The 27190-nt window shown below is 36.4% G+C and overlaps 2 protein-coding genes across 4 annotated transcripts in view; one reads left to right on the plus strand and one right to left on the minus strand.

Annotated features, from left to right (window-relative positions):
• Positions 1-27190, plus strand: part of LOC106708453 (ecdysone-induced protein 74EF) — a 150112-nt gene that overhangs the window by 29383 nt on the left and 93539 nt on the right. For both annotated transcript variants that reach the window (XM_014499975.2, XM_014499986.2), the window contains exons 2-3: positions 2256-2340; positions 16962-17023. The gene's annotated coding sequence lies outside the window, so the exon portion shown is untranslated. The remainder of the gene's footprint in view (positions 1-2255; positions 2341-16961; positions 17024-27190) is intronic.
• Positions 1-27190, minus strand: LOC106708475 (U7 snRNA-associated Sm-like protein LSm11). Of its 2 annotated transcripts, XM_014500001.2 has the most exons (4): positions 26845-27190; positions 21698-21819; positions 761-908; positions 1-211 (listed from the first exon to the last, which is right to left on the minus strand). In XM_014500001.2, the coding sequence occupies exons 1-4, from the start codon at positions 27128-27130 to the stop codon at positions 54-56; spliced, it is 714 nt and encodes a 237-aa protein (XP_014355487.2). In that variant the 5' UTR covers positions 27131-27190; the 3' UTR covers positions 1-53. The 2 variants fall into 2 exon arrangements, with proteins under 2 accessions (XP_014355487.2, XP_045542364.1); XM_045686408.1 differs by lacking the exon at positions 21698-21819 and having other exon boundaries at positions 26840-27190.

A 27190-nucleotide genomic window follows, 5' to 3' on the forward strand; every position in this document is an offset into this window, starting at 1 on the left:
GATCAGATTTTGCATCTCTATCTAACTTACACAATACATGTACATCTGTCTCTTCACCGTTGCACCAAGTTGACCAAAACGACATGTTCGCCGCGCACCAGCAACTGCGGGACATGTCGCCTGCACTCCCATACACCTTTACCAATAGGTGTCTCCGTCACTTTGGGCACAGGGTACATTGTCGCTGCTGTACCTTTGGCGACAGCTGCACCTGTATATTATAACCTACGTTAGTGAACTATTTAACAAGTAAATTGTAGTTAGTTAGTTAGTAGTAGGGGCTCAGTTTTCCGCAACTCCACGACAAGCGCGTATTTTGCGTGAAGGCAGGCTGTAGGTTACTCCAGCCAGCCCAGCTCGCCAAAGAACCCCAGCAGTCCCTTAATGTAAAGTAAATTGTAACCGTTAGTGAGAAAGAAATGGAAAATCCCCATTGCCGTCTTTAACAGATTGCAAATGTAAATGTAATTCTGTCAAACTCTAGGTAAAATTGATTTAAAAACAGGTCTTTATCACAAACTAGGTACTAAATTATCTTATTAAATCATTTATATGAAAAACATCGCAAATTAATATTTAAAATCTTAAAGTATACTAGATATTCAAGCAATAGATAATTTGACTGATGGCATAGTCTTCAAACCCTTACATCTTTATCATTGTCTTATCTACGTTATTCATTCTCTAACTCTTTCCAACGCATAGATTAATATGATTACTTTAATTGTTCAAATTGTTTTTGGTTAAAATTGTTTCATACCCATAGCCGGTGGTATTTTTCTCTTCGTAATGGCCTTTTTGTGCCAGATCTCCAGTACATCTGTAAGAGCGAGGTTCCATTGTTTATCGAAGGCGACCAGGTTGGCGTGCAGTTCACCTCTGAGTCCCGCTGCACCCCGCGTTATCACCTGTGAGTAGACGGGTATAGGCGGTTTAGATTGCACTTGATTATAAGTGATACATCACGTCCGTAGAATTGTTTGCGTTATCTAATCTATTACTATAGTTATATTTCAATAGGAATTTTATCTTTTACCAGTCGTAGTACTTTGGATCTTTGCCTATACTCTTTTTGAAATAGAATAAAATAATAAATACACGTAAAAGAAAACAAAATCTAGCCGTCTTTTTTTTTCCGTATTCTGATTTAGATTTAGTCCAAGTTACGGTCTACGTCCCACTGCAATACACTTTAGTCTATTCCTTTACCTTCACCGTTAAATCATTAGAATCGCAAATCAAAATAACTTTGACGCATAGTTAACGGCCTGTGAAAATAGCAAAAAATTTCCGAGTCCCGTAAAAGGCGCTTGCATGAATTACCTTCATACGGAATACTTTCAAACCATTATGGCTCTTAAAGAACAGGTTATTAGAGCCGTTATCGTTTCTTAGGTACGATGGTTTTATGAATTAAAACGGGAATCGAATACGTCACGGGATCTGGAAATGAAAATATTATGTGCAGAAGTGTTTGAAAGTACACGAATTTAATAACAACTATTACAAATAAAACTTGATATAGTAGTATGTAAAAATTTAATAATTGATGTTTTATTCAAATGACATTGTCGTATTATAACTAAAGATAGCAAAATATTATTAAATCTAAATTGTAGCTCGTTCAATCTAAAAAAAAACTACTTGCATTATATTAATTAGCAAAACAAATCACGTACTATATGTAATCTAACGTATGATAAAGTTAATACATAACCGTTCACGATACGAGGGGGGTTCAAAACCTTAGTGCGTAACAATCTCGCTAATGTTTTCCTGGTAACGCATTTGCATTGCGGTGGGTCTGCGAGGTCCGGCCCCTTTCCTGTCAGCACTACATCGCACACACATACATACACTGCAACTGCTATATCTACGGAACATTGCGACCTCAATACTTCAGTATGTTGAACGAAAATAATCATAGAGCGTATTTTGATATACGTTAGACTAATACCATGTTTATTGTTTATTTAAAAAAATACTTCTGAAATACAATCCTTTTCCTTAACCTTTTAGTATTATAAAATTAATTAACCAATCATCATCATCATCATCTGAGGCGCTACAGCCGCGGGTGGGCCTGGGCCTGGTCAAGTAAATTCCTCCACACTTGTCTACTTTGTGCTGTTTGCGTCCAGCTCTTAATGCCGATATTTTTAAGATCGCGCTGCAGATTATATTAACCAATCATAGTAGAGTATAAATCTAACTTTATAATATTTGTAATAATGTAAGGATCTATTTTGTTACAGGGTAGTGCTGTGAGTCCGCCATTGCCACCTACTGTGTTCAGATGTAAACAGGATTTACATTGTTAGGATGCCAAAGAATTATCCGGTAAGTGACAAAATCATTTTTATTACATGCAATATTTTTAATACGAGTAAAAGAATTTGGATTATCATTTTGATATTTTTACTATAGATTTAAATAACAATTTAATCCATCCAATACTAGAAATAGCACGAATATTCGTTAGAATGTTTTCGTAACGTCAACAAAATTTGTGCAGCGCTCCTACCGGGCATAAGTACACCAACAAATCTTATACAAATTTTGACATATATTGTCGATGACGGTACGAAGGCACGTGTCACAAATATTCATGCTAGGCCCTCTGCTTAGCGTTGCCAGGCGTCCGGATAAAGCAGGACATAGGTAGGCTTTTTGATAGCGTGTCCGGCCAAAATAAACGGTTTTTCGGCTTTTGTTAGGCTTTTAACATTTCCCAAACGCGAGTGTACCTATTAATACTGAGACAAAATCCTAAATAATACAGGGTGTCCGACCTTTCTAACCATATGTCCGGCCAAACTGGCTGGCCTGTCCGGCTAGTAGGTTTGGCGACCTGGCAACCCTACCTCTGCTCCCATACTATAGAGATTAAAGATCACAGTCCGGGACATAGTTGCATAGACATGTAAAATTTGTAGAACCTCTTAAAATAAACCTACGATAAGAACATATTCGACTACTAGTAAAATTTCTCATAACTTTTTCCTAGTAAATACCAGCATGTCCTTAATTTAAATGGAAAAAACTAAGACGCGTGTGGAAAAACACCGCATGAGTAGCAAGGTCCTTTGATAAATATGTATTCCGAATAATATTACGGAAAGAGACAACTTTATCCTTATTCACCTTCAATTTCAAATCCCAAGATCGAATTATTTACGTCGTCTCGGAGCCTAAATGAAGAAAAGCGAATCACTGAATGATAGAGCTTCTTACTACCATCTTGAGTTTTATTGTTACTTAACAGTTCCTTAGTCTAGATTTCTGGGTGACTATTAAATCACTCGTAGTGTGTCAGATTTGAGTTTAGGAATCCACAAATTTCTGGTTATTACTTAAAAGTGTGTTTTACAGTCTAAAAACTAGGAAATACCTTATAAAAATGAATTCTATGAAATACAGTGCTCTATCTAGAACATTTTTTATAAAAAATATATTGTTTGAAATAATTAAAATACTTTTTAGATATCATTGTAATATAAAAGCGAATCACTGCTGCGTATTATTTGAATAAAACACGCCAAAAAAGATCTTTTTGTATTTTTATATTGCAAGTAGACTACAATACTAGATTTAGCGGCAACACTTCTTTGAACTAAACTTTATTGAATGGAGTATTTACTTTTTGTTTTACATTAATATTAAATAGCGACTTTTGATACTGGCAGTTAAAAAGCCGCATTAATTTCTACGATGGTTCAACTCAACACTTCACAGACTTCACCGCAATTGATCGGGCGATTGTCGTATCATAAACTGGCTTAATATGTCAAGGACAGATAAATTCGTTTATCCGTACTGACCTATAATTCAATCAGCCCGACGCCAAACACACGTATATTCACACACACAAACACGTGCATACATAAACACTCAGACACTCCCGCACATGACCTCGTACCGGGCCGACTCAATTTGTAAGCACCCAGCCAAGGTTCCGCGGATCTCGACAAATTTATATATAACTGTGATGTTTTTCCCCTGCCCGATACGACAGGAATAACTCCATCTCTTACTACTTCTGCGAAAACCACTTAGCACTTTAATTGGATTCTTTACCAAGAAACTGCGAAAAATTACTGTAAAAATATCACCTAAATGTAAAAAGTCAATTTAAAGCTGATTTAATTTATGTCTACCCTAGTAGGTAGTTTCTTTATAAATAACCCGTAGGCACACAACATTTTTGGTAGAGTATAAAAAAATCTTTTGTGATTTTTAAGAATCGCAAACCTGACGCTAATTTCATTGAAACCACCGAAAATATAATGAATACCAGATTTTATATTTGTAAATTAGCTGAAAGTACTTAAAATACACAACATCCTATTGCAAGTTCGAGTCTAATCGTAATGATAAAGGGAAAAAAAATAACATTACAGTATTCGCAAACAGCTATGATGTCAACAACAACACATTAGTGTTATTCGATTCAAATTTTATACAGACAGACGGACAGTTATAGAAGAGACCGAGACGTTTAATACTTGCGAGTGTTTATTACAAAATCAAGGTCCAGATAAGGGCATAACGTATAAAATTGAATCTCGACTCAGTGTCAATAAAAATGGCGTCTCGTGTGTTCCGGGTGGAAAGTTGTTCTCGCACAAGGTCGGAGGCGCCGCAGTCGTGAGGGCACTGCTCCAATATCTTCAATATCTGCACTTGCTGGCTTACCTCACACGATTGCACGAGCGATAATAAACCTTGTAACCAACTAAATTAGACTTAAAGTCGACCATAAATCGGGACTATTTGCACATTAAATTTGGAATTTTGGATATAGCAGCGTTGATATCAAATCTTGGCAGAGTTTGATCACTGATCTTGAAACATTAGTAAACGAAACAAAATAGAACGTAGATAAAGCATAGAAGAATGCTAGGATGGCTTTAAGTGATGACGTCGTATGTGAGAACCGCAGCATTGTAGGAAGAACATTGAGTCAAGCAATTTAGCAATCACCGTCGAGACGAGCTCAATTGCATCAAGTACGATGCAGGTAGAGACGCGACATCTCGCCCACAGGACTGCGCTGCTATTGCATCACTGGAATACAGGACTCGCGTCTATGACGACCTTATTTTTGTTTTTGTCAACTTGAAGAAAAAAGAAGGAATAACAGAGTTAAGAGACAAAACACAATCAAGGCAAATCGCAATTTATCCCAAGCTTCCAAACATGGCGCATATCTCACAGGTCTAATTATTTGTCATATAATACGGTCGCGACGATGCTTTAACCTGAAACTGAAAAATAGGCATTCCATTGTGTCCATTGTTTGGGCCAGACGAGTCGCAACTGCAATCAACGAAGAAAGCGGACAATTTGTTTGTTTTACTTAAGTCAAAGCTAAGTCTCAAGGTTAGCCGATGTTTACAAAAACGTCTTTATTTTTGTTTACTCCTTTATGTGACCTTCGCATTATAATAGAAATGATTTTGTTTAGGTACTTTACCTATACCATGTTTACATTTCCTATCTTTGTAATATTTTTCAATAATGGTTATGTTATTTGTTTACCAACATAATATTTCAATAGAGATACTTATAATATAAAGATCCTTAACTCATTAGAACAAAATAAAGCACGAATTAACTCTGACTAGATCTTATTTCCCAGGCCATCGAAGGAAATAATAAATTTTTAGAGAATCGAGTTATGCAAGTGCAGTCGAGACATTCGAATGACACAATTCGAGACAAATGAATGATGTAAAATTACAAAATAGAAAGCCAGACATGTCGATGCTAAACTTATATTCCTATGTATTGACTGTCAATTATTGATATTGATTGGCGATGTTTGCAACTTGTCCAATGGGAGTGCGACTCATCAAGATCCATTAGTAGCTGCACTAGCGCAGTGGGAAACAAAAGCAAAAGAACAAAACACTATTTACAGACTCAAACAGGAACAGTACAATCACAACGTATATTAGATTACAATAGAATACATATAAGCTTTTAATTTATTAAATTACTAGCTGTGCCCGCGACTTCGTCCGCGTAAAATTCTGTCTTCGGATAGAATTTTTTTAGGCTAATTATTTTACTTAACCGACGTGCTATGATTTGATGTATGGATGTAGAAGAACATAGAGAGAGGTGTGCCAGGACCGCGCCAAATGTCTAAAATATTCCCAAACAAAATTTCATCCCCTATTTTTATTTAGCATCCTTGAAAGTAATATTTTTTCAAACGTTGAATTTCATATTTATTTATATCAAATTAGCAGCCACAAAAATAAGTTTTAAACTTGTAACTGTAAAAATAACGATACTTCCATACAAATTTCCACGCCCACTTTCAACCCATTAAAAACCCTTTTTCGCGTTGAAAAGTAGTCTATGTCCTTTCTCGGGCTCTAAACTAAGTATTGGTAAGGGTAACAGCAAAAAACATTAAACAAATCATTCACCAAAACCTCACATATTGCCAAACAAATTTTCATCCCCTATTGTTATTTAGCACCCGTGGGGGTAAAATTTTTACAAAAAATTAATTTCATAATTATTTATATCAAATTAGCTGCCTTAAAAATAATATTAAAGTTCTAACTGTAAAAATAACCATAATTCCATACAAACTTTCACCCCCACGTTCAACCCCTTGCAAACCCTTTTTCGCGTTAAAATGTGCCCTATGTCCTACCTCAGGCTCTAGACTAAATATTGGTAAGGGTAATAGCAAAACATATTAAAGAAAATATTCAACAAAACCTCACATATTGCCAAACAAATTTTCATCCCCTACTGTTATTTAGCTCCCTTGGGGGTAAAATTTTTACAAAAAATTAATTTCATAATTATTTATATCAAATTAGCTGCCTTAAAAATAAGATTCAAGTTCTAACTGTAAAAATGACCATAATTCCATACAAACTTTCACCCCCACTTTGAACCCCTTACAACTCCTTTTACGCGTTAAAATGTAGCCTATGTCCTTCCTCAGGCTCTATACTAAATATTGGTAATTGTAACAGCAAAACTTATTAAACAAAACATTCATCAAAACCGAACATATTGCCAAACAAAATTTCATCCCCTATTATTATTTTGCACCCTTAGGGCTAAAATTTTTACAAAAATTTAATTTCGTATTTATGTATATCAAATTAGCAGTCTTGAAAATAAGTTTCAAGCTTCTATCTGTAAAAATAACGATAATTCCATACAAAATTTCGCCCCCACTTTCAACCCCTTACAACCCCTTTTTCGCGTTAAAATGTAGCCTACGTCTTTCCTTAGGCTCTAGACTAAATATTGGTAAGGGTAACAGCAAAGCATATTAAACAAAACATTCACCAAAACCGAATATATCGACAAACAAAATTTCATCCCCTATTGTTATTTAGCACCCTTGGGGGTAAAATTTTTACAAAAATTTAATTTAAAATTTATCTTTATCAAATTAGCAGCCTTGAAAATAAGTTTCAATCTTCTACCTGTAAAAATGACGATAATTCCATACAAACTTTCACCCCCACTTTCAACCCCTTACAACCCCTTTTTCGCGTTAAAATGTAGCCTATGTCCATCCTCAGGCTCTAGACTATCTGTGTACAAAATTTCACTTAAATCGGTTCAGTAGTTTTTGCGTGAAAGCGAGACAGACAGACAGACAGACAGACAGACAGAGTTACTTTCGCATTTATAATATTAGTAAGGATTGGTACTAAAGCAACGTGTAAGGTCTGATATACTTCATTAGGAAATTAAACTCCAAGTACGTGTTAAAAGAAATGATAAAAGAGCCACGAATGTAATCAACAAATCTAAATTGTATGTTGACATTACGCAATGAGCGCCCAACGCCCTTCGCCTTGGTATCCGCGAGCGAAGTGTCCCGGCCCGTGACATCGCTTGATATCTGCGACTATTATAGCCGGACTATTTCAGTACCAGGAAGACATGACGCAGATCCACGGCCTTACAAATACCAATGGAAATATGGAGACATCGCAATCTAAAGATACTATATAACCAAGATATGTAAGGCAAGTAGCGCGATATTCTACAAGTATTAAGATTGTTCAGCTGATGTAGTTTAAAGACATCATTTAGTTCACGACAATGCGACGTTTAAATCGAAATACCTACTTTAGTTGCTATGTCAACACCCTAATATAATGTAGTGTTAGTAACCTGTTTTAGATATTACATCGCCATTAAAAGTATGACATTTAGAGTGTCTTTTGAAATTGCAATCCTTAAAGTAAGAAGACCAAAGCATTATAAACACGAATATCAACAGATTTAAACTTTAATACCACACAATATTCATAATTCCAAGTGTAGTTACGAACTATTACGATTGCGCCGTGACTATAACAAGTCGAACGGAAGGAAAATCTATTAGTTTCGTAAGATGTCAGACAGGAGAAGGCTGCGACGCGGCCGTGGTGAGTGCACAGCGCGAGGAGGCGCACGTGACTGCAATGAGAGATTACTCTATACATAGTTCTGATAAACTGGAAAAAGTTCTATGAATACATTAAAAAATATTAATTGTAAACATGAAGATTTTAAATTGACCTATGAAGTTAGAAGCTCCAAAAATCCGATCAAATTGTCGAATTCAATTAGTAATATTGCTAAACGTTGTGATTCAAATAGTCTAGGGAATTTAAACAATTAGAAATAAGGTACGTATACAACAGAGGTCACGACTGAAGTAATTCACGAAGAGAGATCAAATTCTTTTGAATGTACAAAAAGGATTGTTAAAACTAAGAAAGTGAAAAAAAAATCCAAATCTGCGAATCTAAATGCGCGGCTTTGGGTTTGTGCTCAGGTCACGTAGAGCAAGCGGCGAGTGAAAGTGCACGAACGACGGAGCTGCGATGTCTTTATTTACGTATCAGACGAAATCGCCGAAGGTAATGATTATATCATTACTTTCCGTAATTTATCACATTTGACGTCATTGAAAAGAGTTCTTATTGACAAGATGGTAATGGTTTTCTTGGGTAACTACGTCCGTTTTATAACAACCTCTAATATCCTAAACGGATTGACCGATTTGATTTGTATGCTTCTCCGGAGTGAGTTTAACGTTATACTTAATCTTACTTGTATTATAAATGCGAAAGATGGATGGATTGATGTTTGTTACAAGGTATTTCCTGAACGGCTGAACTGAGCGGATCTTGATGAAATTTGGTATAGATGTAGAACATAGTCTGGAAGAACACATAGGCTACTTATTACGTTATTTTTATTATAACGCAATGACGGAGTCGCAGGCGACATCTAGTTATATAATAGTCATTTCACATTATAATAGGTCAGGTTATTTGAATTTAAACTGAACATTAGAACAATGGATCGTCAGAGGTTAGGTTAGTAAAGATATTTTCCTATTAAGGCTAATGTAAGTAATATTACAAAAACTTATCTTTGTATTAATGTTGCTAGACTGGCTTCTCTTAAAATTTACTCGTTACTCTCTCTCAAAATCTATGCATTGGTTCATCAAAACAAAGATTACCGTCACTGCTTACATGACTTCGTGTTAGTGCTATGAGTGTTAATCGAAAGCATTCGAAGAAGTTGTTAATATGATTTGATAGCATTTTCATTTAATGACACTGAGAAAATTTGGTTCTCCGCAATATTTTTTGCAAAAATTCCAAAATAAACCAACAGTCCAGTGACAATACAAACTAACACCGAAATCCCAGACACAAACGGTGACCATTGACCGCTATAGAAAGTAAATAGTGTTTATTATTCGTACGTGCGGCCTTCAAGGCCGTTTCCTTATCGCCACATACCAATACTGACTCTACAACTCTTAAGATTAAGTCCAAACAGAATAATTTCCAAAAGTGGTTATACAAAAAAACAAACATTCGCTTCCATAAGGCACTTTGAGCTTTGTTGGAAAGTGATAATGGTGAGTTTAGAATAGCAAAGGTATGGTAGAGACGTAGTATAGTGACAGTTAAGGCAGGCCATCGTCGTCCCCCGCGCGGTCGCAGTGAAAGTGAACGGAATACGCGGAAGCTTGTGAGGTGGAGGTGGAGGTGGAGGCAAGACGCGATTGCTATTTGCTTGCAGCCGTCGAACACCGGTTACCTTCGACATTCAAAAGCCGATGAAACATTTGAAACTTATATTTAATTTGTTGATTATTTCGTTTCATCTTTGTTAACGAGATATAGTATGTAACTTCCTTTTGCCACACTTTATCAAGTTTGTGCTTTGTATGTGCGGTAATAAATGTTTTTCTTTCCTTCTTATAATCATTTTCTTATGTCATCTGATATATAAATTATACTAGCATTGCAATCAAGTTACCAATAATTATAGTTACCCTAGCTGTCGCCAGCGACTCCGTCTGCGCGGCATTAAAAAAACTTAATAAGTAGTCTATGTGTTCTTCCAGACTATGTTCTACATGTGTGCCAAATTTCAAAATAAGTCGATATTAATCAATAAGATAATTACAATACAACTAACAATTAAAAAAATGGTTTAGGTAAAATTCATTATATTACACACAAACACAACTCACGCCTGTAACCCAGAGGGGTAGGTAGAGGGTCGCGGACTTCCATTTGGTGTAGCCAAAAGAACCTCCGCAATTCAATTTTCGCCATTTCGGGAGACGCAACGTAACTGGTGGTGAGCCGCGTCGCCGTCTTTTTCTCCCGGAATTCACACAAATGTGCGGGTTACATCACAATTTTTTATTTATTTATTATTATTCATATTTCTGGTGTCGAGAATTAAAATCTATATAATGAGAGAAATTACGAATTTGCAATTGGATGAAGTTTGTAGGATAGTCGGTCATAGATGACGTAGATGATGCAATTGGAGTAACTAAGTGGTCCTATGTTACACTTAGCATAACTCATACACACTAATTATGTATGCCTACGAGAATAGTTTGACAATGTTCAGTAGGTGTGGGTGCGACAGCCGACAGCATAGAGGCTGGGTTGCGCAAGCGCATTGCTCTAGATCCAGCACTCTAGGCACCACGGTCACGGTCAACTGACAATGTTTTTGTCGTCATGTTCCGCCACACGATCGACAAATTTGATAGATTCTAGCTGCGACTTTGAATTCGTTAATATCCATTTTGACCTTCGGAATTTTTTGCATAGTAAAATTGATTATGTTATATAATAGTTTGAATTATGACATACCTAGTTTTGCTTTGACAGTATGATTATTTTTAAGTAAATTTTCTATTGTAACTACTCTTTAATGTACTTATTTTACTAGTATTTAAAAAAATACTATCGTTTTTCTCGCGATGAACAAAAACGTACTAGAATGGTATTTATGTCACTTTTAAAATCCTATACTTTTTGTTGTACGGTTTTTATCAAACGAGAAACGAAAACTAAATAAAAATTGGCAATGAACTAAAATCGTTCTGAATGCACTGCTTTACAATGTCCAAAAACTTATAGGCCGTGACTTCCGTACTTTTTGCACTAGTCGACCATCGAAGAACAATTTGGCGCGAAGCACGTGATCAATGGTCAGCCATTTTGGCCAAAATGTCATTCATTATTAACTGACAGCTGTTGATTATTTTATTTTTGATACTTGTCACAATCACAAAGAATAGAGGAATAGTACAATTCTATAAACCTTTATTATTTTTCTTAATATTTAGTAGTTTTGTCTTTTTATAGAGATACTTTGTTCACTAGTCTGTGTTTTCAATTAAATGTTACAAAATAAGCAAACCGCCATTGTAACATACTCCGAATATCGCAGTGAGTCAACATTATTCTGAATAATAAAGCTTAATACTGCTTTCCATGAGTCTTAAACAAGGCACGAGCAATATAATGTTTATGTTTCCTTTGAGAATTAAATATAACTGCGATTAAGAGAAGTAACAACAAAAAGCTATTAAAGGATACGAAAAAAAATATTGAAAACACTTTTAAAATAACCACATGCACAGATATTACGAGCAAACTCTATATATAGCCTTCTTTTATTATTTTCCAAAAGCAAATGACAAGCTCCAAAAGCTAATATTCGATTAAAGCAGTAAAAAACCGTTTCAACACTTTACTGTTCTTCCTTACAACGGTCCATTGTTGTAATTGAATATTTAGGCGAACTCGAACAATAAGCTATGGCCTTCAAGATGAAACGAAAAAAACAACTGCACAGTGCATCTAAACCAATAAGGAAGGAAACCGGCTTCGAAGGCGGAACTCTTAGTGGCGCATGAAACCACAGCCGAAAAAAATAATACCGGAATCAAACGAACAGACCTTCGGCAGATACGCCACAAGGCCGAGCCCTTTATCGCGCGATAAAAACAACAAATAAGGTGATAAGTGGGCGCCGAAAACAAATCTAGCAGCAAGGTCTCGGTCTAACTTTGTGGGTAAAGGTCAATGTCGGTGCTTATATCATATTTATGAGGTCGACATCAAATCGTCCAATTTTTCCGGCGTCTCAACTCTGACGTCACTTGAAGCCAGTTGACATCGACCCTGAGTCAGTTGAACACCAAGCGCTGATCTTTATAAGTTGATATAAACGAAATGACGAGTTAAAAAATATTACAAAAGTAATACAAAAACAAGTGAAGATACTTTCATTCTTATGAGGCTCCAATAAAATTACTAAATGGACGAAAGACTATTCCTTAATCGTATTTGAAAAACAAACTTTAAAAAACATCGAACAGATTTGCGATACTGTAATAGTGTAGCATAATAATCGCTCAGAACATCGATTAAAGACATCGTACAAGTCGATTGTAATATCGGTATTATTGCTAGTTGCGTACAGATCGTGATTGCGGCGAAAGTGAACACCGTTCGCGGCCGCATTGTAATTTTCTCCAACAAATGCTCGCAAGTCACCCGCTCAAGACACGACAACATGATTGGGTGAACGGACTTAGTATTTAAAACTATTAATATGGTATACAAGAATCGATTCATTAAACAATGGCGCATCTACGGATTCGATGTCCTCGGTGGAATCACGAGCTATTTGGTCATAGATTACTGAGAATTAACATAGAACAGTTATAGTTCGCTTGTAATCTTAAAAGAATTGTCATTACATTAAGTAATAACAGAACTGAGAGAGGCAACTGCAAGTACGTCACTGGGTTTACGGATCTACGTTACGTGTTGATTCTATGTATTTAATTCGGACAGAAATGATTCATAATCATTTTGCAAACTTTGTACATTTGTCATAACTTCGGATAAGAAAAAAAGCGCCCAGGTGCGAGTCGGATTTGCTCACCAAGCGTTCCGTACAAACCTGTTGGTACATAAGTGAAATTTTTCTTTATGTGTTCTATAAGACGTTGCTTCGTATCAAATTTTAAGATGCTTAAATCACGGGTAGTATCCTCCAGGTTTTAATTCCCTTGCGAGCGTCGAAAATTTGCGGCAATTTGCGACGTAAACGGCAGTAACTTTTGATTGCGTTGGCTTAGTAGTTTGATTATTTCACAACACCAAAGGACAGTAAAGCTGAGTATTTAATATAAATTCCAGCTTGATACATCCACGCGTTCCTGAGATAAAGGATCTTGACAGACAGACGGACGAACAAACAACAGAGTGATCCTGTAAGGTTTTCGTTTTTCCTTTCGAGGTACGGAACTCTAAAAAGATAAAAAAAATGACGAATAATTAGCGCCACAATTTTACGGCACTCAAGATCACTTACTTATCGTCATAGTAATATAAAAATATTATTAAAAAGAGACTACAGTAAATGTCTCTCTTCATACTAGGCATTTTTTCCATGCATGCGAAGAGGTATACCGAAAGAAAACGGCGTCATAGTTTAAAGTGTGGACAAACAATTGCGCAATGTTACATCTACTAAATCTAGTTTGACTAATCTTAATATCAGATATTGTAAGAACGATTAACATTTTCATCAGCAATTGAGGATGTCTATTAAAATTAAGGGCCTGATACAAAAGGCAGTTATTTTAGAAACCGCGCGCATAGTGTGGAGGTTCCTGTCTCTGTGGCCCTCACCACTGGTTGCTTGAGTCATGGGATTCCGCAGCCGGTGGTATACTATTTTTTAGATAATATATTTTGTTAATTTTTTTATAAAATGTATTATATTAAGGTAATAAATGAATATTAGTAATAAATAATAATATAAATATATAGTAAATAAAAAAATCTTAAATCGTCAATACCTCCTACACTGTTAAAGATTTTTCACGGTCTTGGTAAATTTTTTAATGATTGTATCAATCCTAAATTGCATGCAAACGACGGTAAAGTTTTCCGCATGTCCTTGTTTAACTTTAACTGCATTTCGGTTATCACGAATTGTAAACGCAATGTTTTCGTAAAAAAACAACTCAATTAAACGTTTAAAGACTTACTGCTAGTAGGAACTAGAAAAGTGAAGGTCTCTGTGTAACTTCCTTGTCTAGATATGGACGTTGATCCTAGACAAAACGGTTATAGTTATGATAAGCGTATTGTTATGTACTTATGTTTTGTTTACTTTTATCAAACCGGTATGAACCAGTTATGGTAACAATTGTTTTGTTGTTTAAAATAATTTTAATGTTTCATTATCATAATTTTAAATGAAAAAATATTGGGAAAATCATCATCTAGTATCTGGATGAGTTTGTTTTTTATATATAGAAGTAAAGTCATATTATATAAAAGAAACAAAATATCTGTGTTAAAAGATAATGAATAAAATGTTGCCAAAATAAGTCCAGTGACCGACAGTAATATTACCCGATAGCGATAGAAGTCAGCAACGATGACCCGGAGACTTTTAAAAATAGCCCGGTAAAGAAAGTAGTAATTGAAGTAGTTTTTATATTATAAAAAATACTACTAAGAGTAGTCGACCGGACACAGCATGAAACTTTACATCATTTAGTCTCTCTACCTCTCTCTCTCTCGTAGGGTATGTCTTCATTCTGTGCGATCCTCAGCTCTGTGGATGGCGTTATGCATTTATTAAGGTTATCTCTCACTACAGACAATTATTGTCAACTAGGCTATCGACTTATGACGTCATATCTGCTACTTTTCAGGTTATGTTTTTAACGAAAATGAGCTTTATCTGCTGTTCGAATTTAACCTTACAAACCGGAAGTTGTAGGTCGTATACAAACATGGTAAGTTCAAGTGACTCGCATCTGTATTGATGATGTCCAAAATTGGTGCTTGATGAGCAATCCAGTAGATAATTGTAGCACGTGTCAAACACATGATAACTGTACCTCATCTAAATGATAGTCAAACTTAAAAAACAATACTGACGAGAACAAAAAGAGATAATAAAAGACTTGAACTTGTACGTCATTAATACAACGTACAATGAATCAAATTGTATTCCTAAACCCAGCAAAATCACGATTTTACACACACAGAGACATACCTAAACACAGTGATACTAAACACTAGTAAACCTATATGAGAACAATAACATAGTTATCTGAGTAAAACCGCGTTATCGGGCGCATATGAAAAGTGCACAGAGCAGGAAGTCGCGCGGCCCTGACGCCGGCGCGAGGTCGCGCATGCGGCAAGCGGTGCATCGCAGATTCATTTTGCGTAATACTGATGATAGTCGATCGGTTGTCTAGGCAACGCAATATAAAAATCATCATACAAAATGTTTCTAATCTCAGATGGAAGCACTTTTTTACCGAATAGGAGTATGTATGTAAGCTTCAACAGCTTAACTTTAACTAAGCTTCAAGAAACAACGTCCTTAGACCATGGAATAAACATCTTAAGCAAAGAATCATTGCATTTTTTCATTGCTTTAGGCAGATATGATAATGAGTATCATCTAACTTTTGTATTATTAATAGGGAAAATCCCTCGTTTACAAGTTTAAAATAGATAACAACAGATAGAAGTATGGATAATAAATATAGATAAAAATAAGCGTATGCTCAGATGTAATACTTCCTACATTATTTAACTGGCACAATTTCTGTAGTCTTGGGTTGGAATAGGCTACTCGATTAGGATAAAAATCGGTAAGTTTGTTTATATATTTAAGATACATAAAGCTATGATAGCATTATTTGCAGTGTTATTACTGTAAACCCTCTCGTTGTTTTTTCGTTATTTTTTTCCATGGTCATATATCCTCGAGTTTCCCAGGGCCGACCTTACCCAAATTGTATCACTGGACTAGAAGTTGATTCGGTTGCTATTGGCAACGCAACGGGCCGCGCATCGCTTTGCATACAATTACAGTACCTACATAATAAACATGTCGTTCATCCTTTGTCGAGATGCAAAGTGAAATCATCCAAGTGCATGTTGCGATTGCGTAGGATGATACTACGTGCATCAGTAATATAATGTAATTAATCTTTTAGTTCAAATCTATTTTTCGTACAATTACTGTAATAATAACTATTTATTTAAACGTATTAATTGTAATACAAACGCGATACAAAGCAATTGCGTGTAATTTTAATTGAAACCTTGTGGAGTATTTTCCAAGGCGATATTCATATTATTGAGGCGTCCGCTCTCGTTGAGTGGCGGGCGCCGAGTGCGGGCCGAGTGCTGCGCGGTGCGGCGTCGGCAGGCGGAAGCGGCGCGCGCGCACCCGCGCAAGGCTACGCTCATGACCTCGCATCGTCTTTGTCTAGCGCTATCTAGCGTCTGTTTACCCGCGAGGCCGAATGCATCATACCTTCGCTGCGTACTCGATAACTAAATGATTATTGAAACCATAAATTTATCGTTAGGTTACGTTACTTTTCAAGAGAAGCCTTGAAGATAATGGGTGTGATGATAATGTGGCCGGCCGTAAATGTAGATCGCATCGGGACTTCAAAAAAAGGACCTAGTCACTGTTTGTTTTTACATCCCTCAAGCCCTCTTAAGATTGGTTATTTTTTCATGGCCACAATACCATATAGAGAAAACTTCTTGAATGCCTTTTAAAGTACATTATTAAATTTACAGGTAACGGCGAGACGTAATTGATCCTGCCGGCCGGATGATAAGTCGAAGGCTTTTAAAGAGCTGTGAGTATATTCTGTTCCTTATTTCCATATTTATAATAGCTTATTCTGTGACTTCAGCCGAGAAATAATGTCTCCAACCGGAGATCGTTCGGTTCGGTCTCAGAATGTACACCTTAAAATAAACAAGGCCAAACAAAGACCTATGAAGACAAAAAAACAATAAAAAAATGAAACTTATAAGCGGTGCGGAGGAGTTTTTTTAAGCGCACTTCGAATGTAGGCGACCTTGTGACGGCTCACAATTCGGGGTGAGCTGGCTACGCCGCGGCGCGCCGGTGTCACCGCCGACGAAAACGACAAACACGAGGAAAAACATACTCCCGTATATTATGTTAAATCATGTAAAATATGTCTCTAATGACGCGCGAATATCACCCTGCTACAATTATACGCGAATGTGTTGACATTTCGAGTTAATCGTCATAAATGTACCTACATTCATCTTTGAATAATTTAAGATTAGATAAAAGGATTCTGAAGACTTTATCTTTACTTCACCTTGGGGGATGTCTGTTGTTTTTTTTTTTTTTTTTGAATTAATACGGTCTTCTATTTTCAAGAGTAACTCGGTAGAATGAAACGAGGTATGCGGGATTTAAAAAATGAGAATTTTTGTGTGTAAGGTTGTTGTGCTGTATTTATTGCATCTTAATCAACCACAATGGCAAAAAATCTTGATAATAACAAAAAGATAACCTGCTGGTTTCGGTGTAAGAGAATATTAAACGAAATATCAACATCTTAACGCACGGCGCATACAACAGTTGTTCAGGGTTGCCACCGCCAATCAATTATCTATTGAGGTGCTCGTTTGGGCGTCAAGGCGAGCAGCCCGGTACGCCGAAACGAACGAATGGCTGATAAATGGATTAAATCAACGAGGAAGTATCTGTGCCGTGCACGATTCGTCCTAGCCGGCCCTTGTTCGTGGCACACACGCACGCGTACTTACACGCACACACATGAAAAGCAACGCACACATATGCCTGAAGCTATATCCAAACACACTCACACATGAGCACGCAGCCACACACACGCAGAGGAAAATGGCCATGAGATAACTGACATCACAACAAGGTCCCGCCACCCAGTAGTACAGTCAGAATGAAAAATTAAAACGATCAGTATTTTCATTCATTAGCCGTCTCACAAAATATACCCAGCAATACTTCAGTATGCGTCTAAGGTTGTCATGTCGGCATTGCAGCTTCTGTAAAGTATTAAATTTTAAATCACATTCCCTGTTCTACTACGTTTATGTATCTCTCGTAACACAATCTTAATCTAGTAGAGAATAGACCCATGACGTTACATGTTCAATTACAAGCCGAAATATAATCTTTAGAAATTTCACAATAATCACATATATTTTAGGGGTCTGCTCCCTTGTCCTGCCGTATCACGTTAAACATAATCAGACCCAGTTTGATGTCTTCGATTTTATTTATTTATATTTTTAGTAGTGTAACTTTTCGAGTTGACTGTACCCGCACGTGCAACACGCATGCTGCGTAACACAAAGTAATGACAGTGTTTGTGCTGCCACCGCCGCGACAGCGAGGGCCTTCAGCGACGACAACATTCAATATTTTTTACGAAGGGCCACACTCATACGAACACACAACTTGTGTATGTGTGTGTGAAAACAAGGCTCACGAGTGATTGGAAAAATTTAAGTACATTGTATATTGTATTATAATTATATTGTTGATCGGACGAAGGTTTGATTACTAAAAGGGTCGAATAAAAAAAAAAACAATAATATATTTTTGTTAAATTATCTACTCGTATATTGACTTATTCCTTTGGTTACTAACCAAGTAAACTGTAAGGAAAGGAATTACTTTCGCCATATTACAAAGAGGAAAGATTTGATAGTTTGCTTGTTTGTTCCCCGGGTGACATAGGCTATACTTATGTCTAAATTTTTCTTTAATTCCGCGCGGAATACGGAATACGCGGGCAACTGATTTAAAAAATATGGGTGCTTACTTTTCCATTTTTTGTAATGATCAAAGATTTAAGAAGCCTACAAAAAATAAGACTGGCTGAAATTACTATTTCCTCTATTTTTAAAAAGAGAAGGATGCAAAAGGGTGGCGGGAACACGGAGCGGAGGTGATCAACGACCGGTCTTTGGCGCTGTAATCCGATTTTTTAATGTTTACTCCAACCCAATATTAATGTAATTGTTGATTCATAATTCCATCGTCAGTTACTCCACAATATTTCTAAGGTCACGAAGGCTTATTTCTTTATTATTTAATGCATGACGGCTACCGACAAATTTACATTCAAGGCGAAACAATCTTGTTATACAATTACCACAATACAAAAGTACTGACATTGACGAATTAAACAGAATTGGTTCAATTAAAATATTTCTAACTTGTACGCCTAACTTGCTAAACTAAGCAAACGTAATAATACAACTTATTACTGGAAATAGAATTACACAAATCGTAATACAAAAGTATTTCTGTTTATATTATATACCTTCGTAGTAAATATAAAGTATGTAATGATATGCTCACGTATTAAAGACCTAGATGTTATCGGGATTTGATCATATAAAAAAGTAATAGGATTGAATGTGGTTGGCTATAAAGGTAGAGGAAGACCAAAGAAAGTATGGATGGATTGTGTGAAAGAGGATATGCGTAAGAAGGGAGTGAATTCAGATATGACGGCTGATAGAGATGTATGGAGGAGTAGTACATACTGTATCGATCCTCTATAGGGATAAGGGCAGGTTGATGATGATGTTATCGGGATGTGTTTCTGTCCAATTACGAAGTCTGTGTCTATTTTGCTTCTAGGTTAAGATTAATGTCAACTATTGTACACCAATTTTGTATAGTATGGTGTATGAAATTCAACGAACGAAAATCGAACCTTAACTTGAAAGTTTGGATGGATGGGTGGATGTTTGTTTGAAGGTATCTCCGGTATGGGTCAGCGGATCTTGATAATATTTGCCATAGAGGTAGAGCATACTCTGGAAGAACACATAGGCTACTCATTCATTTTTTTAATTCCGCGCAGACGGAGTCGCAGGCGACAACTAGTTTACCATAGTGCTTTTTAACATACATAACGAAAATGCATCAACATTTCAAACTGCAAGAAAAGTAAAGCTGTGTTTTCTGCAACGTATTTACTTACTACCGGTATAACCGCACACACACACACACATATCTCGCAATAAAAAACCACAGATCATAATTTATGTGACAAGTATTAATCGAGAAAATGATAAAATCGAGTTGTTCACCTTCCCTCGGAGCACACAGCATTGCGAATAAAGCGACACAAACAAGACAAGGCTCTTCCTACTTGTCACCGTGACTCATCTCACGCACCCTTTTACCATTACATTGTGCAACTACTCTTTTATTTCAAAGTCATGAATCATTGCTGACACGTTAAAGGAAATTCTGTAATTTCACCACTGTGAATTTCCTGGTTAGGTTAAAGTTTTCAGGTCCTACAATCTTACATTCATTTGAGACCACACTTCATGCCAACTTACACGAGAATACGAGAAAAAAACCACGACATTGATAGTTTTGAAGAAGTTCCTTATTTTTTTTAATAAGACTATTGTAATATCACGTAAGCTAATAACGTAATCTGATATGCAACAAAAAGGATTGATAAAATCGATAACAGTTTCCTTATTGTGGACGTAAACAAGAGCTTCTTATACGGCGCATACTTTACCTGCTACAAAACGCTTAGAGTGCATGGTACCCGCAGCTAAAGACGGGCTCTCACAGACTCAAGCGCATTGTAATTAGCTCAATTACCCTCTATTAGTAGTGTATTTCTGTTCAGTTAAGGGTCGCTTCCTTCACAGCTGCACCAATCGGGTCATTCATTATTTATTAATCTACTTCTAATTACATATTTGTAACTAAATTTGTATATTATTTGATTATACCATTACCATTACGATAAACACTATTACTCATGCAAACTTTACTAGCACTTTATTGCCATTATTTCCAAAAATAACACGTACAACTGTCCATCATTTTAAAACGACGATTGAAGTCATTCGATAGATCTAAAACGTTTGTGTGCAAGTCGGCACAAACGCTGCATATTCACTAAATCTAATTCGGCGCAGTCGGTAGCGTCAGTCGGCAGTTCCCGCGGGAGATGTTCCGGGTTGGCATCAAGCCAGGAACGCACAAAGGATACACGAAAGACCGCATTCAGAATTATGACACCCACCAAACTATACATGGAATGGTAAAGCTTTTCACTTTGAAACTGTCCCAGAATACAAAATTATTGTGTAGCCTATTTGAGAACAAAATCTTTCCTCACCACTGCTGATGACAATTGACATTTTAAAGTGATCAATATGTATATTTATATATTGTTGTTGTACAGAAAATAATTTTATTTTTCAATAAGAAAACTGATAAACTGCAAAGTCTTATAAGCTACATAAATAAAAGTACCTCGAATATTGACTGTGTCAACATTATTTGAGTACAGCGTTTCAACCCCGCGATGAATTACAACTCAAGAAATGTAAGCTTACACTGAAATATACTGTGCGGGTTTCATTGTGAGTTTACATTTTTACTGTTGTAATCCAGCGCTGTATCGTTGAATAGGAATTATGTACAGTGGCCATAATGTAAGGGAAGTGATGCGTACCTTAACTCTAAGCCTCTGATCTACGCACTGCTTGAGCACAGCGAGCGGGCCCTCTATATCATGGATGCGATGCAGGACGTTCTTACTGGTCCTGGCCGGCGCCGGTCTTCTAGGTACGGGAGCTAGGAAATATTATTATTCTATTCAATAGGTGTCCAAAAAATATGTCCATCCCTATCAATATCTTTAAAAAAAAGATAAGTGTATATAACGTTATATTTTTTATTTTATTTTCACACTAAAGTTGGAAAGTAATATGTATTCGTTTTTCAGTACCTTCGTCCGTCAATTTGGAAGTGTATCGGCATATTTATAATTTTCACCTAACAGATAGACCACACTGCAGTTTAATATTTTTATTTTTGAGAGCTATTAAAAGATTTATTTACATTCAACATTTTTTCATAACAGTGTACATTAAAAAATGTTTACATATTTTTACAAGCTTTCCTGTGTTATTACATCTGAGACTTTACCGATATTATGAGATCAAAGCAAGTAATATATCGTTTATGTAGAGACTTTGTAATCATCACGACAAGAGATTTTGTTTGCTTCATAAATTTGAAAAACCAGTATCGAGTCTCGGACGACACAAACGAATTTTGTCATACGTTTCGTTATTTCCGCTAAGTCGGGGATCTGACAACCTGTATTGGTCCAAATATTAGGTGATTTATTTGTAAGTACAAGTTTTTGTAACCTTTAAAACCTGTGACATTTTAAATATTTTTCTACTTACAAATAGATTGAGTTATTCAAAGGCGACCTTGTTATGTATTAACAAGGTCGTGGGTGAGTTTGTTAATAGGGTGGAATCAAATTCAAAGATGAAGCTTATTCAAAACAATTTATCAATATATCCTTGAAGGTTCATTAATTATGAATTTACTTATCATATAACGGACTTCTTAGGAACCATTAGAATTGATGAGAAAACAAGAAAATTGTTATATAAAAGGCATGCGTGTGTGGCAGCTAGGTACCAGGGTGGCATGGGTCGCGAGCAGCGAGTCGCGGGCGGCCGGTCGCGAATTACTTTCACTGCGCCATCCCCGCGGCCGGGCCGGGCGCTGACCGCGGCGGGGTCGTCGGCCGCGCGCGGGAACGCCGCCGCCCGCGCCCGCCCGCGCCATTCACAAAACCCCGCCATGTTTACACAGATGCGCGCCGAAACGCGTTCCGTTGCATCACTTCCGCTTTGCGTTCCGTTTCGTACATTACGTGGACGCCTGACTTAGTTTCACATGTTTCGTTTATAACTTATTCCCTGCACCATACGTTAATATGGTCTGAAATTACCCTGCCGTTTAGCATCCTTTGTACCATAACGTAATATAATACATATTCTAGGATCGTAATACAGTTTGCAGCGCTCCGTCTCGGAATAGCGTAAAACAACATAACAGGTTAATAATAGAATGTTGTCGCCTAAAATAACATAAATAAGCATAGAACACAGAGATAAGTATGGCAATACGATAAAAGTGAGTACGTAGCCGGCGGCTGCGCACGCGCATTCGCCCGACACGATATCACCACGCAACAAATGTTATCTACTTCGTTAATTCTGCTCGTAAACATAAAAAAAAAACAATAGTATTCCATAAATTTTCGCAGTAAAACTTTTTGTGTCTCGAATGAACTACGATTAACATTATTAATTATGTTCCACTGTCGTTCGTAACGAAAGAAAAACATGGATCGTGAACACATCGATCGTGTATGGACAGGCCTCAAAAACAGATTATAAATATTAATTGTAATTCCAGCGGCTCTCAAAAGACGTGTCTTCAAAATTCGCTTCGCAAAAACCGGGCACCGGGACGAGTTTCGTTTTTTTCGTAATGAATCCACGAATATCTGGACGCGTGTGTCAACGACCGAGGGTCCAGGTCTGGGGCGGGGGCGAGGGGCGAGGGGAGTGCGCTGCGACCGCGTGGAAAGCGGTTATGCAACAAATCCGCACGAGAAAGCCGCCTAGCAAAGTGCGCTCCATTTACCATCGCAATTTCATATCTAGATGACGTGATAAAGCCGCGATGGACCTCGTACACCGCACCAGTCATTCCATTATGCGTTTGAGTAATGATAAAGCTACGATGATACAATGTAATTATTATCAAAATGCACAATCTCAGATATAAAGCTGAACCTTCTGCATAAGTCTGTAACTGCCTATCGTTATATGGCAAATACTTATTTTGTTTTTAATACTTTGGTTTCTATTATACCAATAATTACATTCAGTTGTTTCTTTTAGTTAGAAATTTATTGTAAAATGACAACCGACAGAACCGAAGAAAGGCGACAAACGCCGAGTTTCTCGAATTCTAACGCGGTCGCTAATTAGTTCTACAATACCCAAAAGGCAAAGACATACAAATTTGGGCAAATATTTAGTAGACTAGCCATAGATTTTCCCACCACACCTGCAAGGAGTTTGCAGCTGGCTGAAACGCGTGGCGGCAACTTTCCCGCGCCATGTTCGTCAAATTGCCCGGAAAACAATCGTGCAGCGCACGCGATTGCATGCGCGTTGTCATAATTCAAATAAACATTTCACTTTTTAGAACATCGCATATGCCCACTATTACAGAACAAATACATAATGAGTATATGTATAAATCAGCATTACTTTATTTACCGTTCAGGAAAAAAAACGTCTCTTAAAAGATATATTATTCCGCATGGTTAATTTAGCACACACATAAAAGACATATAGTTTAAGGCCGGACAGTAGAAAAATAAAATGGAAAAAATAAAAGAATTTTCTATCGAACTATACCGCAAAATGTTACAAATACAATATATATGTGAAAAATTGGTATTACATAAGAGAATTGTGACCGGGTCAACGGGTCACGGGCGACATGCTAATGAAGAGATGCCAAAGCCGATACCGTCACGTCACAGCGATTTCGGTCGAAACGCTATCGATTCCCTCACCGCCAAAACGCTCATACAAAACTAACAACAAAACTTTGCGAGGATATATCATTCAAGACACTTGATTATCAAGAGTGGCCACATTGATTCTTATTTATCTATCTACTAAAATTCTCGTGTCACGGGGTTCGAACTTGAACTCCTCCGATACGGCTTGACCGATTCTCATGAAATTTTGTGAGCATATTCAGTAGGTCTGAGAATCGGCCAACATCTACTTTTCACAACCCCCCCCCCCCATTTAGTTTTTTTTAACTGCGCGCGGTCGGAGTCGCGGGCGACAGCTAGTCATACAATAAAATCCTTGATCTACATAATTTTTACTTCAAAAGATAATCTGAAAATTGAATCACCAATTTCTAAACTTCCAAAGAAAACTCAAATCAATTTTGCGTCGAATTTCTGTCAGTCAGTTGTCAGTTTATGTTAAAAGTACATTATTAAACGTAAACTAAATAATATTTATTATAACCAATAAATTTAATCCTGTACTTTCCAATCACCTAAGCATCCAATCACAAACATGCTCACGTGTATGCGGGCAATAGCTTATAGCGTAGCGTAGCGACCTAGCAACACCGGTGGGGTCGTCGGCCCACTGTGACACAGAGCCGTGCGTTGAACGCGGCCGGCGACCCGACGACCCACCCTCCACCCCCGGGGTGTTGTACACTGATAACCGTACTCTTTTATAAGCCGAGTAGAAAATAATACATATCTCAGGTGATTGGCATATAAAACATCCTTCTAAAGTAAAAATAAACACAAAAAAACTAACCATAATAAAATAATATTTGAGTTTTTCGGACCAGGCAAATGTGAGAAAATATCTAAATGTAAGGTTTTAAAATAAATTATTTTGGGCATAATACATGTAGGATAATATTAAATAACGAAAATAAATGGCTGAAAGTTCATTAGAAATTAAAAATAAAATATTAGATGAAAAATAGAACTTCCACCAAAGCAGGGTATAAAAGGGGGTTTGAAAATACAAAGGGGGATGTCAAATTATTATCATTGTTGTAATGTTGTAAATAGATTTTAAATATGAAACGACAATATAAAAAAGTTGGTGAATAATTAAAATTAAATTTTATTACTTTTTAATATGAGCCACCCCTTACATACATTTGCTTTTGTCTTTTAACTTACACTAAACATGCAATTATTAGGAGAAATAATGCTAAATGCCTGCAAGTACAGAAAATACAAAATACCAAATATTAATACATATAGAGGAGAGTAAAATGCATACTATTTTTTTGGATAAGGAATAAATGTCTTTCTAAATATCTTAGCAGCTGACCTCAAAGTGCGTACTGCTCAGTTCCCTAAGCTCACATCTCTTTATGCCCATCCTACTACAACTAAAATTGTAGTCTATGTAGGGACTTATATGATATTCAGACTTGCCAAAATGTTTGAAAAATACTATAGAATAATTAACAAATCAAGCAAAATTTTTTTTTTTAATAAGAGGTATTTTATCCAGACTCGATAGGTTCCTGCAATGAATATATAAAAGATCTCATATTCAGTAACAAGATAGCCTCAATACTAGATGTTATGTACACATTATATAAACTACTACTAGATGGCGCTTTCAGCCATTTAAAAAAGTAAGTACAATACCTCACAATTTAGCACATTGACCTCCAGATTACTCTAATCACTGATGTACCAAATAAAGACTTTTTAAATTTTAAACAATACCTTAATGTACAAACATTTACCCGAAGAAAAACTTTATAGGGCAAATCAATGTACTTCCTGTTAAAACAAACTTTACATCACAGACGTAATCTATGTGTAACATTACCACAATCTCAAGTGTTCAAGGCCAGCGGCTATTACTATCTAGTATTTATATCAAATCAATTATATCTATAACTATTGTTTTGGCTGGAAATCAAGGTACAACTTCAAGGGGAAGAGATAAATATTATCACACAACAACATTACATCAAAAACAACAGAGATATCTAAAGTTATCTCAGAGACAATAAAGTTGTATTGAAACAGTGAAATCCTGCATTAATTTTTTACACTGTGTAGAAACTTTCGGTAATAGTGACCTATTTTACTCAATAATTATTGTAAACCATTGTTCAAAGATTCATCAAACCATAAGTCTGATGTACAAAAGCAAAAATGTTTTCAAAATTGACATAAACAAAGTTAAAAACTAACCTCACCTTCGTATTTTGCAAATCGCTGTCTATTCACTTCTGCCAAACGTCTAGCCTCTTCATTTTGCCTTTTTTCTTTTTCCTCCTTCTGTTTCCGAACTAATTCACTGTGCCCGACGGGAACAATGGTATTTTTACTTTGAAGAGAGGCTTCGAATTGGTCGACACTGTTGTACATAGGAGCATTTTCGACAGGTACCAAAGTTCTACTCGAATAAAGTGTTTTGACTGGGTCAAATTTTGAACTGCACGCACTAATTTCTGAATCAGAAGTAGAAGAATCTCCAGACATTGCACGATTATTGAAAATCTCTAAAGCTTATAACAAAATAACACTACAAAAATACAAAAT

The sequence above is a fragment of the Papilio machaon genome, chromosome 3 (genome assembly GCF_912999745.1).
Source record: "Papilio machaon chromosome 3, ilPapMach1.1, whole genome shotgun sequence".
NCBI lineage: Eukaryota > Metazoa > Arthropoda > Insecta > Lepidoptera > Papilionidae > Papilio > Papilio machaon.